The 16133-nt window shown below is 50.3% G+C and overlaps 1 protein-coding gene and 1 long non-coding RNA gene across 5 annotated transcripts; one reads left to right on the top strand and one right to left on the bottom strand.

Moving 5' to 3' along the window:
- Positions 1-722: 722 nt before the first annotated feature.
- Positions 723-4805, bottom strand: LOC134425413 (uncharacterized). 3 transcript variants are annotated; one of them, XR_010029674.1, is made up of 5 exons: positions 4503-4805; positions 3454-3828; positions 1576-1666; positions 1308-1420; positions 723-1112 (listed from the first exon to the last, which is right to left on the bottom strand). It is a non-coding gene; the product is annotated as an uncharacterized LOC134425413 (long non-coding RNA). The 3 variants fall into 3 exon arrangements; XR_010029675.1 differs by lacking the exons at positions 3454-3828; positions 4503-4805 and adding an exon at positions 2735-2816; XR_010029673.1 differs by lacking the exons at positions 3454-3828; positions 4503-4805 and having other exon boundaries at positions 1576-2338.
- Positions 3102-15978, top strand: ANP32A (acidic nuclear phosphoprotein 32 family member A). Of its 2 annotated transcripts, none has more exons than XM_063170023.1 (8): positions 3102-3280; positions 9696-9845; positions 9959-10081; positions 11447-11645; positions 12813-12899; positions 13741-13838; positions 14524-14584; positions 14703-15978. In XM_063170023.1, exons 1-8 carry the CDS (start codon positions 3227-3229, stop codon positions 14762-14764), a joined length of 834 nt encoding a protein of 277 aa, XP_063026093.1. In that variant the 5' UTR covers positions 3102-3226; the 3' UTR covers positions 14765-15978. The 2 variants fall into 2 exon arrangements, with proteins under 2 accessions (XP_063026093.1, XP_063026092.1); XM_063170022.1 differs by having other exon boundaries at positions 12801-12899.
- Positions 15979-16133: the final 155 nt, after the last annotated feature.

Raw genomic sequence — 16133 nt, 5'->3', positions numbered from 1 at the left:
AAAACTGCAATTTCCTGTGGGGAAAAACCCCAAAAATTCCATTAAAAATTCCTGCTAAAAACCAATCCCAACAATTCAAAATTTCCAGAAAAATAAAGAAGGAAAAGTCCTAGAAATTCCTAGTAAAAATAAATCACATCAATTCAAAATTCCTGTTAAAACAGCCAAGGAAAAAAACTCAAATTCCTGCAAAAAAAACCCAATTCCACAAATTCAAAATTCCTCTTAAAAATAAACAAGGAAAAATCCCACAAATTGAAAATTCCTGGTAAAAATTAACAAGGAAAAAACTCCATAAATTCCTGTTAAAAATTAACTATGAAAAATTCCATAAATTCAGAATTCCTGGTAAAAATGGGCAGGACAAATTCCATTGAAAATTCCCCTTAAAACCACATCCAAATAATTTCAAAAGGCGTGGTAAAATAAATAAGGAAAAATCCCAGGAATCCCATTAAAAATTCCTGGTAAAAACAAATCCCACAAATTCAAAATTTCTCTTAAAAATAAACAGGAAAAATCCCACAAATTCCTGTTAAAGGCAAGGAAAAAAACCTCAAATTCCTGCTAAAAACCAATCCCATAAATTCCAAATTCCTGATAAAAACAAACAAGGAAAAACATCCCAACAATTCCCATTAAAAACCAACCTCATAAATTCACAATTCCTATAAAAACAAAGCAGGATAAAGACTCAGGAATGAAAAATCACAGGAGGAAAGTTGTACCATGGAAAAATAACCCTTCAGGTTTATTCCCAATATTACAATTCCCAATCTTTCTTTAATTCCCAAGCTCTTGGAATACAATGAATGACAGGAGCAGCTTTAAACGTGGAATTTTGGCTTGGAACTGGGAATAAATTCCCTCAATAACGAAAGAGAAAGGAATTTTCTGCACCTTCAAACAATCAAAATCCACATTTTTCTTTGGAACAAACAAAGGAAAATGCAGCTCTGGATTCCCAGAAATTCCTTTGAAATCCCATCTTGTCCCAGCAATTTTTTTTTCCAGGAGAAAAGTCCTTTTCCAGAGGTTTTCAGCAGCACCAGGAGCAGAAATTCCATGAAAAGTTCCTGAAGATTCATCCCAGGAAACACCTCTGGATACACCTGGAAAAGAGAAATTTAAAGAGAGCTCAAATCAAATTCTGCCTCATTCCCAAATCTCAAACACTTCAAAAACTTTGGAATATTAATTCCAATCAAGGATTTCTCAGCCAACCCCAAACTTCCATCCTAAACCCCTCAAACATCCCAAAAAAGGAACATTTTGCAGTTTTCTTTTGCTGAAATTAGAATTTTTACCTAGAGCTGGATCCAGCTTTTCCTGTCCCATTGCCAACACAATTCCTGCTGGTTTTATCCATATTCCTGGAATTCTTCCATGCTCACAGCTGAGGCTTTGTTTCCATCCTGTCCTATAAAATACATTGATAAAATTAAGTTTTGCAGGGATTTTCAGCATTCCCTTGATGCTTTCCAACAACTCTTTGGGATTTCCCAGCCCTGTGTTTTCCAGGAAAAGCAGGAAGGGACAAACAGGGATTTTAGAAGGAATCAAAGCACTTTTTACCTGAGTTTTGCTCCAGCTGATGGGAACAGTTTGGAAATCCCAAATCCTTGGAAAAGAGCAGCTCTGGGCTTGGATCCTCATCCTGCAGCACCTGGAGAAGGATCCAGGAGCAGGGAATGGTTTGGGATGGGAAGGAGCTGCAAGCTCATCTCATTCCAGGGGCTAGGATCATTCCCACCATCCCAGGCTGCTCCAAGCCCACCCTGGACATCCCAGGGATGGAGCCCTGAGAATTCCAGCCCAGCCAGGAATTCCTTCCCAATATCCCACCCCACTCTCCCCTTTCCCAGTCTGGAGCCATTCCCTGTGTCCGATCCCTTGTCCCAGTCCTTCTCCAGCGCTCCTGGAGCTACTTTAGGGCGTGGAAAATGCTCTGAGGATTCCTGGATCCTTCCCTTCCCCAGCATTCACATCCCCATTCCACTGTTCCTGGAGAATCCTATTTTCCTTCAAAATTCCTGGGATGTGGCTTGGAAAACCCACCCAGTTCCAACTACAACACCTTCCCCTGTCCCAGGCTGCTCCAGCCTGGGCTTGGGACATTCCAGGGATGGAGCAGCCCCAGCTCCTCTGGGAACTCCATCCCAGCCAGGAATTCCTTCCCAATATCCCACTTCACTGCGCTCTCGTCTAGCCTGAATCCATCCCCCTTATCCTGGCACTCCAAGGAAAAAAATCCCGTCCCATCTTTCCTGGGAACTGAAGGATTCTCGTCCTTGGCCCTGCTCCACCCCAGCACAGCCGGGCCCCGCTGTCTCTTCCCGGGGGGATCCTCCCGCCCTTCCCTCCCCGGAGGCCCCAACCCTCCCGTTCCCCTCCGGAGCCGCTCCCAGCCCGCCGAGGCCGCGGGGACCCCTCCGAGGGCGGCGTGGCCGCTCCCCGTCCCCTCAGCGCCGCCCCGCCCCGGCCCTTCCCGGGGGCCCCTCCCGGTACTCCGGGCACGGGCAGCGCCCCCCGCTCCCGTCCGGAGCCGCTCCCAGCCCGCCGAGGCGGCCCCGGCCGCGGGGAGCCGCGAGGGCGGCCCGGCCGCTCCCCCTGCCCTCAGCAGCGCCGCCGCCCCTCCCTCGCCCGCTCGCTCCGCCCGCCGCTCCGCTCCGCCCGCCCCCCGCCGCCGGGGCCCGCGCCATTGCCCGCGCCATTGCCGTGCCTCGCTCCGCACCTTTCCCTCCCTCCTGGCTGCGCGCCCCTGGCCGGGCGGCTCCGGTTTGGCCGCCGCTCCCCGCCCCGGCGCCTCCCCCAGGCTCGGGCGGGCGCAGGGCGCAGCGCGCACCGTGCCCGGCGCGGCGGAGCCGCGGCCGCTCCGTCCCCATCAGGCGGCAGCGCGGAATGAGCCTGGGCTCGGCGCCGGGCTGTCCCCCTGCCCGGCACAGCCGCTCCCCCATTGGCTTCCGCCGCGCCTCGCGCTGCTGATTGGCTGAGACGCGGCAGCGGCGCGCTCCCATTGGCCGTTCGCGCCGTCAATCCCGGCGGAGCCCCCGGAGCGCCCGCCCCCGCGGTTATCAGGTTAGTGCGCGCCGCGGTGCTGCGCTCGGGCTTCCGAGCGGCGCTGGGCGAGCCCGAGTCCCTCCGCGCCCCGCGATCGGGGGGCTCTGCACGGGGTCACTGCGCCAGCCGAGCCGCGCACCCTCCGCGCCTCCCGCCAGCCACGGACATGGACATGAAGAAAAGGATCCACTTAGAGCTGCGGAACAGGACGCCCTCAGATGTAAGCAATGCAATGCCAAAAAAAAAAAAAAAAAAAAAATTAATGCTAATAACGCTAATGATGAGAATAATAAAAAGGCATCCCACGGTTAATTTTTTTTTTTTTTTTTTTTTTTTGGCGGGGTGGAGCGTGCCAGGTGTTGGCGGGGCCGCTGCTGCCCTTGAGGTGCCTACCTGTGTGTGTGGGGGGCTGTGCCCCCCGCTTTGGGGGGCGCGGGGCGCTCCGGGGACGTTCGGGGGCTCCCCGGGGCTGCTCCTGCCCGTGCCGGGCTGCGATGCCTCGGAGAGGGGCTGGCCGTGCATTAAATAAAAAATAAGTTGCTCGCTGCTCTCTCTCTCGGCGTGTTTAGTTGGCAAATATTTGTGCAGGGTGCTGGGCTAGGGAGAGGCAGGCAGGGACTGCGAGTGAGTTGCGAATGGTTTAGTTTAAAGTGCGTCTTCATTTCTTTGCAGTGATCAGGCAAGAGAGACTGGGGAGCCATATTTGTAACTTTGTAGTCCTCATGAACGCGCCCTTTCTCTCTCTCTCTCTCTCCCTCTCTCCAGATGCTGAGAAGATAAAAGGAAAGAATTTTGAAACCGACGCTTAGCGTTGGTTGGGTTTGGTTTGGGCTTTTTTTTTTTTCCTGTTGTTGTTTTTTTATTTATTTTGCGGGCGATGGGGTATCGCCGCCGGTAGCGCGAGCGTTGAATAATAATCCTAATAATCATAAGAATAATAAAAAATAATATTGGAAGAAATGAACGCACTCTCCACCCCCTCCATCCCCACACACGCACAAAAAGGCTGGATGTGTGTGCGTGTTTTTCCTTCTTCCCCCTTTTCCCCCCCTTCCTTCCCCCGGGGCCGGACTTCAGGTTGTTGTTCCGCGTCTGGCGGAATAAACGGGGGACGGCGAAAAACTTTGGCAGGACAAAAAAAAAAAAAAAAAAGCCAACCAAAAAACAAAAACCCAACAAACCCCCAAAACAAGCAAGAAAATAACGGGGGGAGGGGGGAGGAAAGAAGCGAAAAATAGGAAAATCACCCCAAAAAGAGTGGGCGGGAGGTGGCCGGGGGCAGGCGGGGCGCGAACCCGCGGCGGGGAAGCCCCTTCCCCTCATTCCCCCCCGCCCCGCCGGGCCCTCGGCGCTGCCCGGGGAGGCTTCACCGAGCCCCGGCCTCGCCGCGTCCCCTGAGCCGCCGGGGGCTGCGGGAAGGGGAGAGCGGGGGGCGAACGTACCTCAGCGGGCAGCGCCCGGGGCAGTGCGGCGGGACGCGGCGGCCGAACCGAGCGCGGTGTGCTCCGGGGAGGGGGGGGGACAAAGGCGGGCGCGGGGCGGCGGAAGCTGCGCTTTAAAGTTTAAAAACTCCTGGGCGAGCAGGAGGAGGAAGAGGAGGAGGACGGCGAGAGAGGAGGGAGGGGGGGGGGGACGACTCAACGGCAAACCCCGCGGTACAGCCGCCATGGCCGGGGGGCTCCGTGAGGCGACCGCAGCGCAAGTAGGACGCGGCGCCATGTTCTGTGCTGCCCCCCCGCCTTCCCCTCACGGCCGCCGCCTCCTCCTCCTCCTCCCGCCGCTGTCGCTGCCTCGGCCGCGGGCGGCCCCGCGGGGCCGTGAGGGAGCCCCGCTGGCGCCGGGGCTGAGGCGCTGCGGAGGCTGCGGCGGGGCCCTCCCGACATGACGGGCAGCGCTGCCATTTTGTCGCCGGCCGCGGGGCGGGAGGAGATTCGTGAGGGCCGCGTTGGGGGTAAAAATAAAAAAAAAAATTAAAACCCAGCTTTTAAAAAATTGGGTTTTCTTGACAATTTGGGGCACCGGGAGGTCCGAACGGGGCCGGGGGAGCACCGGGAGGAGCCCCGCGTTTCCCCTGGGTGAGGAGCGCGGAGCGGGGGAATCCACCTCCTTCCTGGGCAGGGCCCTGTGGGGAGGCAGCATTGGGCTTGGGAAGTGTTTTGCTCCTTTTCATCCTGTTTTTTCTTATTTTTCTCTGGTTTTTTCATGAGTTTTCCCCTAATTTTTAAAGAGTTTTCTATTTTTGCCTCCCATTTCGACTCACCACCCTCATCGCTGGAGGTTTCTTCCCCATTTTAAACGCTGTTTAAAACGAGCCTCCAAAGGGATAAACTCAATTTTCTCCTCTTTTCCATGCTTGCATTTTGTGCTCTTTCCGCTCACTTTTGTCTAACGCCAAAAAAAAAGTTGGGAGAACTCGAAGCTGGAGGAAGTTCCTGCTCCTCAGGGCTGGGAATGGGCAGCAGGGAGCTGGAAAATCGGGATAATTTCACCTTTCACCGCTTGGTTTTCCTTGTAAATTTCAGTAAATTTCCTTGTAAATTTCAGTAAATTTCTTTGTAAATTTCATAAATTGGTGCCTTGCTCCCCCCAAAGTGTTCTAAATCCCGGTTTTCCAGTTTTTTAGGCAGAGAGATGGAAATTCCTGTTGGGAATGTTGTTGTGTTCTTAGCTGTGTGCACGTGTGTTTTAGGGAATGAAGTTTGTGGGATGGATTTTGTTCCTTTAAAATATTAAAGGGAAATCCTGCGAATTCCACCCTCGGGAATTGGGATTTGGCAGGAATATTGATGCCCAAGTCATTTATTCCTGGATTTTAGGAAGTTTTAGGTGGGCAAGATGACTTTGGGACTTATCTACCTTAATTTTGAGTGTTTGTCCTTATTATTTCCCAATTTCATGTGGAATAGCAAGAAATTCTGGGAAAATCTCCCTGAGTTTTGGGAATCTCCTTGAATTCTGTACTACTTTTTGATTTAAATCCTGAAAATCTGAATTAAATCTTTGGACGTGGATGGGGCTTTGTGCTTTTTCCTGAACTTCTTTGGGATATTTTCCACCTGGATCTCATATTTTTCCATGGAATTCTGGGCTTCTCCATTGGATAATCCCAGAAAGTTACATCCTGATTATTAAAACATCCTAAAAATATGCTCAGGTGGATTTTGTGGAGAAATTCCTTCCTCAGTCTCATTTTTATTGTTTAATTTTTTTTTAATTTTCCCTTTTTTAACTATATTAATTCAGAGTCAGGAAAACAGTGGATTTTACTCCTGGAAAATTGGGAATTTTCGGATGTTCAGGCAGTTTTTTTCCCAGATATTCCCACTTTTTGTCCTGTTAAATTTATGAATCACAGCAAAAATATTTTTATTTCTCTTACTAATCGATCCCTGATGGAATCCCCATGGATTGGAGGGAAGGAGAGACTTCAGCTTTTTTCCTGGGTTTTCCTGGAAAAAAGGGAAGATTAGCAAAGAATCTTCCTAAAATTCCTTCTGAATGCCAGGGGAGGCTCAGGTGGGGTTTTCCAAGGAAATTGCAGCAGAGCAGGAATTCCAGTGGGAATTTTGGGAAAGCCAGGATGAGTTTGGAGTCCAGTTGGAACTTGCTGAGATGGGAATTTGGTGTTCTCGGGAAAGGTTTAGTCCAGAAAGGTTGGATTGATGGCTGCATTCTGTTGAGTCTTCCAAGTCTTTTCCAAGGATTCTCTGATTCCGGGTTGGAATTCCAGCTGGATGAGCTGGTGTGAAAGGGGCAGGAATGGAGCGTGTTCCCAAGGATCCTGGCTTTCCTCAGGAATCCACCTGGGAACTGCTGAAGGGAACAGGATTTCTTGGCTAGGGGGAATTCCCATAAACTGGAGCTTGGAGAAATCCCAGAAAATTCCTGGGAAGCCCCAGCAGCCATGGTGCTGCTTCCATCCATAGAGGTGCTGATGGAATTCTGCTCCCAGTCCCAGTATCCGTGTTAATCCCCTCCTGTCCCATCCGTGCCTCTGCTGTGGCATTCTCCAGGCTGGATGATTCCCGGGATTTCCATGGAATTGGGCTGCTGGATTTCCCAGGAATTGGGTTGTGTTCCATGGCTGTTTTCCAGCACCGTCTCTCCCTGCCCCAAGATTTTTGGGATTCTCTTCCCAGCACATTCCCAGCCAGGAGATGCTCATGGATAACTGGTTGGAAATCAATTTATCCCATCTCAGATATTCCCAATGGGAATTTGGTATTCCCAGGAAAGGTTTAATCTGGAGAAGTGGTGGGATTGGATTGGTGGTTGGATTCCATGGCTTAGTGGTGTTTTCCAAGGATTCTCTGATTCCAGGTTGGAATTCCCATTGGGATGAGCTGGTGCGAAAGGAGCAATCCCAAGGATCCTGACTTTCCTCAGGGCTCAGTTTATCCCATCTGGGATATTCCCAAAAAAGCCCTGGAGGGCTGTATCCATATCCCAAATCCCATGGGGTTTGGGGAACGAATTCCATCCACTGTTTATCCCCGGGCAGGAAAAAGGGTGGAAAACCTTGGGAATTCTCCCTTCCCTGTGGAACGGGGTCCTGCTCCAGGTCAGCTCCTCCTCACTCCTGAGCAGCAGCAGCAGCTGAGGATCCCCCTGGGATGGGAATCCCATGGAATGGGAATCCCCAGTGGCCACGGGCCATGGCACCTGCTGCCCTCCCTGCCCTGGGCAAAATTCCAAGGGCTCTGGAAAACCTGGAAGAGCTCCGGCGCGGTGGCCAAGCGGACGCAGAGCAGCTGCTGGGGGATATTCTGTGGAATCCTTCCCTGTTTCCCACCGGGAATGGGACTGCTCTGAGCTGTCGTGGGGTTGGATCATGGAGAGCTTGGAATTGCAGCTGGAATCTAAATAATTAATTATTTTAATTGAGTTCTTGAGCTTGGGTGTTTTGGAATGATCTTGGAGCAGGGATTGGCTCATCAGAGCCTTCGGAGCAGCTCCGGTAATCCTGGGATTGAGTAGGAAGCTCATCCAAGCTTTTGTTGGTCTGGTTGCGTTCCAGGTGGGATTGGAATGGGAAATCTAGAGAATTTCTCGCCTCCGGTTGGAATTTTGTGGGAGACAAATTCTTGGACAAGTTCCCTGTTGGAGATGCTGTGGGAAGTGATGGCCTCTCCCAAGGCTTCTTCTCCTTGAAATTCTGAGATTTTATGGAGAGGGAATGTGCCATGGAAGGCAGAGATGCCTGTGGAGTGTTGGGAAAAATCCCACTAATCCAGTTCTTCCTCCTTTCCTTGGGGAATCCTCCTGGATTTCCTTGGGGATTCTTAGGGCATGGAGCCATCCTGGAATTTTGTTTGGAATGCTGTTGTTTCCAGGGATTCGGGGAGTTAACGCCGACACGATGTTGCTCTTGGGAAAGGTTGGGAATGTGCTCTGCTCTTCCCAAACTGTCTCTGAATTTATCCAAGCTTTCCAAACATGGCCTCTTGGATTCTCCATGGATTTGTTGGATTTGTGCCTTTGCCCAGTGCTAGAAACAGGAAAAGAGGGAATGTGGCATTTGTGAACCAAACTTCCTGAAAAGCAGGGAGGAAACAGCCTTCTGTAAAAGATTCCATTGAGAGGTGGGAATGGGATGGTCTTTAAAGTCCCTTCCAACCCAAAACATTCCAAGATTCTAAAAAAAATACAAATTAAAAGGGAAAAAAAAAGGCTGTTGGGTCAATCGGCCTTCATGCTAAGGGATTTTCCTTTGTATCCAAGACTATTTCCAGCTCTTCCTTAAATCTCCACTCTACACCTGAGGGAATTGTTGTCTAATTCCCTGGTTTTCTGTGCAATTCCCTGGTTCCCATGCTGAGGGAGGAGGGAGGGATGGATATCCCACCTCCTGGATCAGGGCTGGAGCTGTTTGTCCCTCAGTGTGAGCTCTGGGCTCGTTCCCTTCCCTCCATTCCCGCTCCCCTCAGCTCCCGAAATTCTCTGAGGCAAATTCCTCTGGGCAAATTCCCAAATTCCTCTGAGGCAAAACCCATCTGGGGCTTCTTGGTGAGGATCCCAAGCCCTTCTGGCTCCGTGTCTGGGGGTGCTGGGATGAGATAACGGAGCAGGGACACAGATAAGGCGGATTCACCTCCATTGCACTTTTCCCGCCTTGTTTTTTTTTTTTGGCGGGAACTCTGGGTGTGTATTAAGAATGGGAAAAAACTGTTTATCCCAAATGGATCTTCTGAAGAATCCTCATAATTAAACACCATTGAGGGATGAAATCCATGAATTTTCTACCCAAATTTCAACCCAATGAGTAATTTGGGAACTTACTTTGAGAATTTTGAGACCTTTTTCCCTCACATGAGGGGAAAAAGGTCATTTATGCCCAAACGGATCCTCTGGAGAATCCTGATAATTAAACACCATTGAGGGAAAAGATCAACTTACTTTCCTTATTTTGGGGGGTTTTCTATCTAAATTTCATCCCAATTAGTGGTTTGAGAGTTTATTTGGGGAATTTTGGGATTGTTTTTACCCTCAGTGTGTGGGATCAGGAGCGCTACCTTGATCTTGGCTTTCTTCTCAACACAGTCCCAAAACTCTTGCATTTCTCTGCTGAAAGCCTCCTGATTCTTGCCAATTTCCTGGAATTCCTTCTATATTTCCTTGATTTCTTCCCTCTGCAGGTGAAAGAGCTCGTTCTGGACAACTGCAGGTCGTTCGAAGGGAAAATCGAGGGCCTCACGGATGAGTTTGAGGAGCTGGAATTCCTCAGCACAATCAACGTCGGCTTAACCTCAGTTGCAAACTTACCAAAGTTAAACAAACTTAAGAAGGTAAATCCCACCTCCCTGAGCCAAATCCCTCCTTTTCCCCTTCTTCGTGTTTGGAAGAGTGGCTGGAAATGGGATCAGATGGGATTTTTGAGGATGTTTTTGGGCCTTTGCAGCTCGAGCTGAGCGACAACAGAATCTCAGGAGGCCTGGAAGTGTTGGCAGAGAAGTGTCCGAACCTCACGCACCTAAACCTAAGCGGCAACAAAATTAAAGATCTCGGGACAATAGAACCTCTGGTGAGTCGGGATTGCTCCTGGGAATGGGATTCGTCTTGGAATTCCTTCATGAATCCCAGGTTGCCCCGTGCCCGGCCTTGGGTGCTTCCAGGGAATGTCACTCCTGGAATGTGTGCCAGGGCCTTTCCCCCCTCATTCCTTCCCAAAATCCCAGTTATTCCTTCATCCCAAGTCCTGGGGAGTTGGTTTTGCTCCAAGGAATGGGATTCATCCCGTTCCAAACCCTTGGAATTCCCTCATGAATCTCAGGTTGCTCCAAGCCCGGCCTTGGGCGCTTCCAGGGAATGTCGCTCCGGGAATCTGTGCCAGATCCTCCCCCACGTTTCCTTCCCAAAATCGCAGAATCCCGGGATCCAGGCCGCATCCCCAGTCCCTGTTCCCGGTGAGCCGCTGCTTCCCTCTAGTGGCTGCCGGGCCGGGCTCCCCCGTTCCCGGCGGCAGCCGCCGCAGCTTCCCAGGATGCCGCAGGCTCTGGATCCATCTCCAGGCACTACAATTCCCATGGAAATCCTTCCAGGAGCAGCTCCTTCCTGCAGCTCCTTTCCTGCGCCACAGGGAAAAGGCAGAGTGCTAAACTCATGGAGAAGCCTGGAAGTGCTCCCAGCTCTCCCAGTTTCCCCATTTCCAGGCCTTTTTCCCAAGTGCTTTCCACATAAAGGGAAAGGGGATATTCCCTTAGAGTTGATATTTCTTATCCATGGATAAGCCTTGATACAAATACTCAATTCCTTTGGATTTTATTTTTAGGATTTCCAAGTTCTGTGAGCAGTGCAGACTTCCCAAAAAAGAATTGCACAAACCCCCCAGGAATTGAATTCCTGTTCCATTTCGATGTGTTTTTTCATTTTCCATTTTCCATAGTCTAAGGAAAAATAATTGCATTTTTCAAACCTCTCTTATCAAAGTTCTTGTGTCCAAGTGTTGCATTCCTGCTTCCATCTGCAAGAATTCATTTGGGATAATTCCCTGGACCTCAGCTATTCCTGGATCTGGCTCATTTGGGATAATTCCCTGCATTCAGTTATTCCTTTGGATTTGGGAGCTGCAGGACTCCAGGGAGAGGCTTTCCCATCCCAAATACCAAATGAAATTGGGATTTTCCAAGTGGTTTTTCCTGGATTAGGGGTGGAAATTCTAGAGGGAGCTGATTGGGAAAGGGGGAGGAGTTGGTTTATTGCAAGGTCAGGCAGTTTGGGAATTTGGGGTATTTTTTTATAAAGATCCCCATTTTTTTTTTCCGTGCCTGCCATCTCCAGGGAGCCCAAAACACCCCCGGGAATCCCTTGAGCACATTCCCCGTGGCATCCTCGCCTTTGGAGAGAATTCCCACACCAGCAAACCTTCCAAATTGCTTTGTTTTCGCAGAAAAAGTTGGAAAACCTGAAGAGCTTAGACCTGTTCAACTGTGAGGTGACCAACTTGAACGACTACAGAGAAAACGTGTTCAAGCTGCTGCCGCAGCTGACGTACCTGGACGGCTACGACCAGGACGACAAGGAGGCGCCTGACTCCGACGCCGAGGGATACGTGGAGGGGCTGGATGACGAGGAGGAGGATGAGGATGGTACGGGAACCGGCACCGGGAGGGATGAGGGGAAGGGATAAGGGAATGAAGGGAAAGTATAAGGGGAGGGATGGGGGAATGAGGGGAAGGGATGAGGGAATGAGGAGAAGGGATGAGGGGAAGGAGTTCAGGGAATTGAGGGGAAGGGTTTAGGGAAATTGAGAGGAGGGAATTGAGGGAAGGAATGAGGGAAAAGACCTCGGTGTCCTGAGGGAATCAGGGAAGGGACCTGAGGGAATGAGAGAATTGAGAGGAAGGAGTTGAGGGAATGAGGGGAAGGTATGAGGAGAGGGATAGGGAATGAGGAGGAGTGAGGGAGTTGAAGGGAAGGAATGAGAGGAGGGGATGAGGGAATTGAGGGGAGGAATGAGGGAAAAGATCTCACTGTCCTGAGGGAATCAGGGAGTTGAGGGGAAGGAGTTCAGAGAATTGAGGGGAAGGGGTTGAGGAAATTGAGAGGAGGGAATGAGGAAATGAATGAGGGGAAGGGATGAGGAAACTGAGGGGAGGAATGAGGGAAAGGACTTCAGTGTCCTGAGGGAACGAGGGGAAGGAATTGAGGGGAAGGAACAAGGTAATGAGGGAAAGGGATGAGGGAATGAAGGAAAGTACCTCTGTGTCCTGAGGGAATGAGAGGAAGGATCTTTGTGTCCCAAAGGAATGAGGGAAAGGACCTCAGTGTCCTGAGGGAATGGAGGGGGGAGGATGAGGGAATTAGGGGAAGGAGTGAGGGAAATGAAATTGAGGGAATGAGGGAAAGGACCTTATTGTCCTGAAGGAGTGGTGGGAGAAGGATCTCCGTGTCCTGAGGGAATGAGGGAAGCACCTGAAGCAATGAGGGAATGAGAGGAAGGACCTTGGTGTCCCAAAAAAAATGGTGGGAGAAGGAGCTGGGTGTCCTGAGGGAATGAGGGGAAGGAATCAGGGAAAGGAACTGCATGTCCCAAAGGAATGAAGGAAGGAGGGGAAGGAATGAGTGAGGCAATTGAGGAAAGGAGTGAGGAAATGAGGGAAGAGATGAGGGAAAGGACCTCAGTGTCCCAAAGGAATGAGGAAATGAGGGAAAGGACCTGAAGGAATGAGGGGAAGGATCTGGGTGTCCTGAGGGAATGGTGGGAAGGAGCTGGGCATGGCCTGAAGGAGCAACTTCCTCAGTTTTATCCCTAGTGAAAGACCGGGACGACAAGGAAGCACCGGATTCCGACGCCGAGGGATACGTGGAAGGGCTGGACGACGAGGAGGAGGATGAGGATGGTACGTGGGATGTGCTCCATGGGATTCCTGCATGCCAAAGGAATGAGGGGAGGAGGTGGCAGGGCCTGGAAAATGCCATTCCTCCATCTGGAAATGGAGGGGTGGGATCGGGAAGGGTCTGAAGGAATTGCAGGAACAGGGGTGAGCATGGATAAGAAGGAATGTGCTGGAACTCTGGAATTCCTCATGGAAAAGGGTTTCCATGGGCATGGAAAAAAAGCAGGAATTAGGGAGTTGCTCCATGAGGGAAGTGCATGGAAAACACCAGGAAGCTCCAGTGAATCTGTGCCAGAAACTGAGGAAGGAACAGCCTGGGATTCCAGGGAATCCCAGTGCTGTAGGCACCACCTTTCCCTGGCTGCCCCTGGAGCCATCCCAGGATGAGGATCTGGCTGATCCCAGGGAATTTGCTGGATTCTCCCATCCCAGCAGCACAGCAGAAAAGCTGGATGTGCACTTTTCCCGGGAATGCTGAGTGGGAACTCTGGGAAGGTTCCCAAAAGCTCCCAAACACATGGAAAACACTCCAGGGGCTCGGCACTTCCTGGTTTTCTGCTGGGAATTTTGGGAATCGCCTAAAAAATCACTGGAATTTTGTGTCCATGGGAAGGCTCCTCGTGGATGATGGGAAAGTTCTGCTCCATCCATTCCTGGAAAAGCTGGGATACCTCAGCTCCCAAATCCTTGGGAATAGTGGGAAGTGGAGCAGCTGGAGCGACTCCAACCCTGCATTCCCTGACAATTCTGTGCTACCCCTAAGGAATTCTCTGCTTGTGTTCCCAGATTTTGGGTGGAATTATTCCAAAAACCTCAACTTTTTCCGTGGATTTTGTTTTTCCAGAGGAGGAATACGACGACGACGCTCAGGTAGTGGAGGATGAAGAGGACGAGGAGGAGGAGGAGGAAGGGGAGGAGGAGGATGTGAGCGGAGAGGAGGAGGTGAGCCCTGGAATTCCATCTCGGGAATCCGCGGGATCCGGCTGGGAGGGGCTGGGCAGGAAATCCGGGATTTGAGGAATTTCAGGATTCACTTTGTGCTGGGGCGGATGAAGGATGGGATGGGGAGAAAAGTGGGATTGGAGGGGAAAATGGGATAGGAGGAAAAATGGGGTTATGGGGGGGAAATGTGGTTGGAGGAAGGAAAACGGGATTTTGGGGGGGAAAATGGAATTGAGGGAGGAAAAAAAGGGCAAGGGGAAAGTGGGATGGGAGGAAGGAAAATGGGATTGGATCAGAGAAAGTGGGATGGGAAAGGGGAAAACAGAATTACAGGAATTTGTTTTCCCTCTCCTCCAGCCCTGAATCCTCTCCTGCCCCTCTGGAATGTTCCTGAGCCTCCTCAATTCTGCTTGGAGCCTCTGGATCAATCCAGCTTTTCCCAATCCCATAAATCCCACTGCAGTTTTCCTAAACTTGGGAATGGCACATTCCCACCTTCCCAGCTCCAGCTCAGGGATTGATTCCCTGGGATTTCGGTGCCAGCTCCTGCTGTTCCATAAAACAGTGGGAATACCTCAGCTCCTTGCTGAGGTCATTCCAAGGACTTTCCCTTGGAAGATGGGATACTGGGGAAGCACCTGGGCTGATCCCAAGCTTTACATCCTGTTTTTTCCCGGAATTCCAGGAGGATGAGGAAGGCTACAATGACGGCGAGGTGGACGATGAGGAGGATGAGGAGGAGCCTGGTACGGAACCAATCCCACTTTTCCTAAGGAAAAACCACCTCAGTTCCGTGGAAAATGGAACTCCCGGAAAAGCAGGAATGTGGCTCCTGGAATAATGGGAATTCTTTCTTTTTTCCAGAGGAAGAGCGGGGCCAGAAGAGGAAACGAGAGCCTGAGGATGATGGGGATGAGGACGACTGAGCAGCTTTTCCCTGGAAAAAATTCCCTCTTGTGATTTGACTGTTTTTATCCCGGAATTCTCCCTTTTCCCACTCCCGACCCTTTGGATTTCCTTTTCTTTTCCTGGTTTTTTTTTTTTTTTTTTTTTTTGGTTTTTTTTTTCCGGATTGTAACGTTGCTGTGGGAACCGAGCGGGAGCAGCGAGGGTGGGAAGGGAATAAAATCCTATTTTTACTGCCGCTCCTCCTCCGATTTCTTTGGGAATTTTTTCCTTGGATCATTTTCCTTGAATCCCTGGAACTGCGAGAGTTGAGTAGGAACCGAGTTGGGAATTCTCGGAGCGGAGCTTGGACATCTCGGAAGCAAAACAAGGAGAGAACCGACTTGAAATCCATGGATGAGCCGGGATTTTCCCACCTCTGCCATTCCCAAATCCACATTTTTTTGGGAATGGCAGCCAGGCCTCCTCCCTGGGGTGGCAATGGTGCCTTGCTCCATGGGGGGTTTTTTTGGGAATGCTGCTATTTCCAGCCCCTTTTCCCAACCCTGGGAATTCCCTCTTTGTAAATAGTGATCAAGCATTGACTTTTTTGGGAATGTTGGATTTTTTGGGATGGGTTCAGAGCTGGTGACTTTGCGATCCCTGTGTGTTGTGTGTTCCCAGTTTTCCTTTAATTTGGGAGGGAATTTTAGGTTTTTTAAGGAAGTTTTTTTATTTTGGGGGTTTTTAGGGGAATTTAGGGGGATTTTCGTGGCTCCAGTGCAGCCAAATCCCTGGAAATGGCAGGCATGAAAAAAAAATGGGAATCCCTACAAAAAATATCCCAAATTCCCAAATTTCCCGACCTTGGAATAAACCAACTCCTCCCCCATTTCCCAATCAGCTCCTTCTGGAATTTCTGCCCCAATCCAGGAAAAAAAACTTGGAAAATCCCAATTTTTTCACCCAGAAAGCCAGGAATTCCAGGAGAGAAATACCTGAAATTCCATGGAAATTCCTGAAAATTGTATTTTCTTACCTTGTGGGAGGCAAGAAACAAGGAAAATCCGTGGGGAATGTACAGATCCTGTGGGAAAAATCCCTTTGGAAGTGACTTGGATTTCCTAGGAAAGCTTCCGTGTGTAGAAATCCAGCGGCTCCAGGTTTTTTTGGGAATTTGGGGGCCCGGCAGAGCCACCTTTGGAGTTTTTGTCTGTTTAGCTTTGAGGAATTTCAATAAAGCTTTTTATACAAATCCTGCCTCTGGAATTCTTTCTGGGAGAACAAGGAATGGCAGCCCTGGAAAAGTGGGGATTCCCAGATCTTTTTTAGCACCCTTGAAAGAAGGAATTGCAGCTCTAGAAAAATGGGAATTCCTGGTGTTTTTAGCACCTTTGTCTCCCGAAAATC

The sequence above is a fragment of the Melospiza melodia genome, chromosome 15, assembly GCF_035770615.1.
Source record: "Melospiza melodia melodia isolate bMelMel2 chromosome 15, bMelMel2.pri, whole genome shotgun sequence".
NCBI lineage: Eukaryota > Metazoa > Chordata > Aves > Passeriformes > Passerellidae > Melospiza > Melospiza melodia.
The sequence above is the reverse complement of the archived record's forward strand: the minus strand, read 5'-3'. Positions and strand labels throughout refer to the sequence as shown.

Bases quoted from the DNA above. Each gene is read 5' to 3' on its own strand.
- ANP32A (XM_063170022.1), top strand. From the start codon at position 3,227: ATGGACATGAAGAAAAGGATCCACTTAGAGCTGCGGAACAGGACGCCC. The intron at 12,900-13,740 runs GTACGTGGGATG...TTGTTTTTCCAG, and splicing joins CGAGGAGGAGGATGAGGATG to AGGAGGAATACGACGACGAC. The intron at 13,839-14,523 runs GTGAGCCCTGGA...CCGGAATTCCAG, and splicing joins ATGTGAGCGGAGAGGAGGAG to GAGGATGAGGAAGGCTACAA.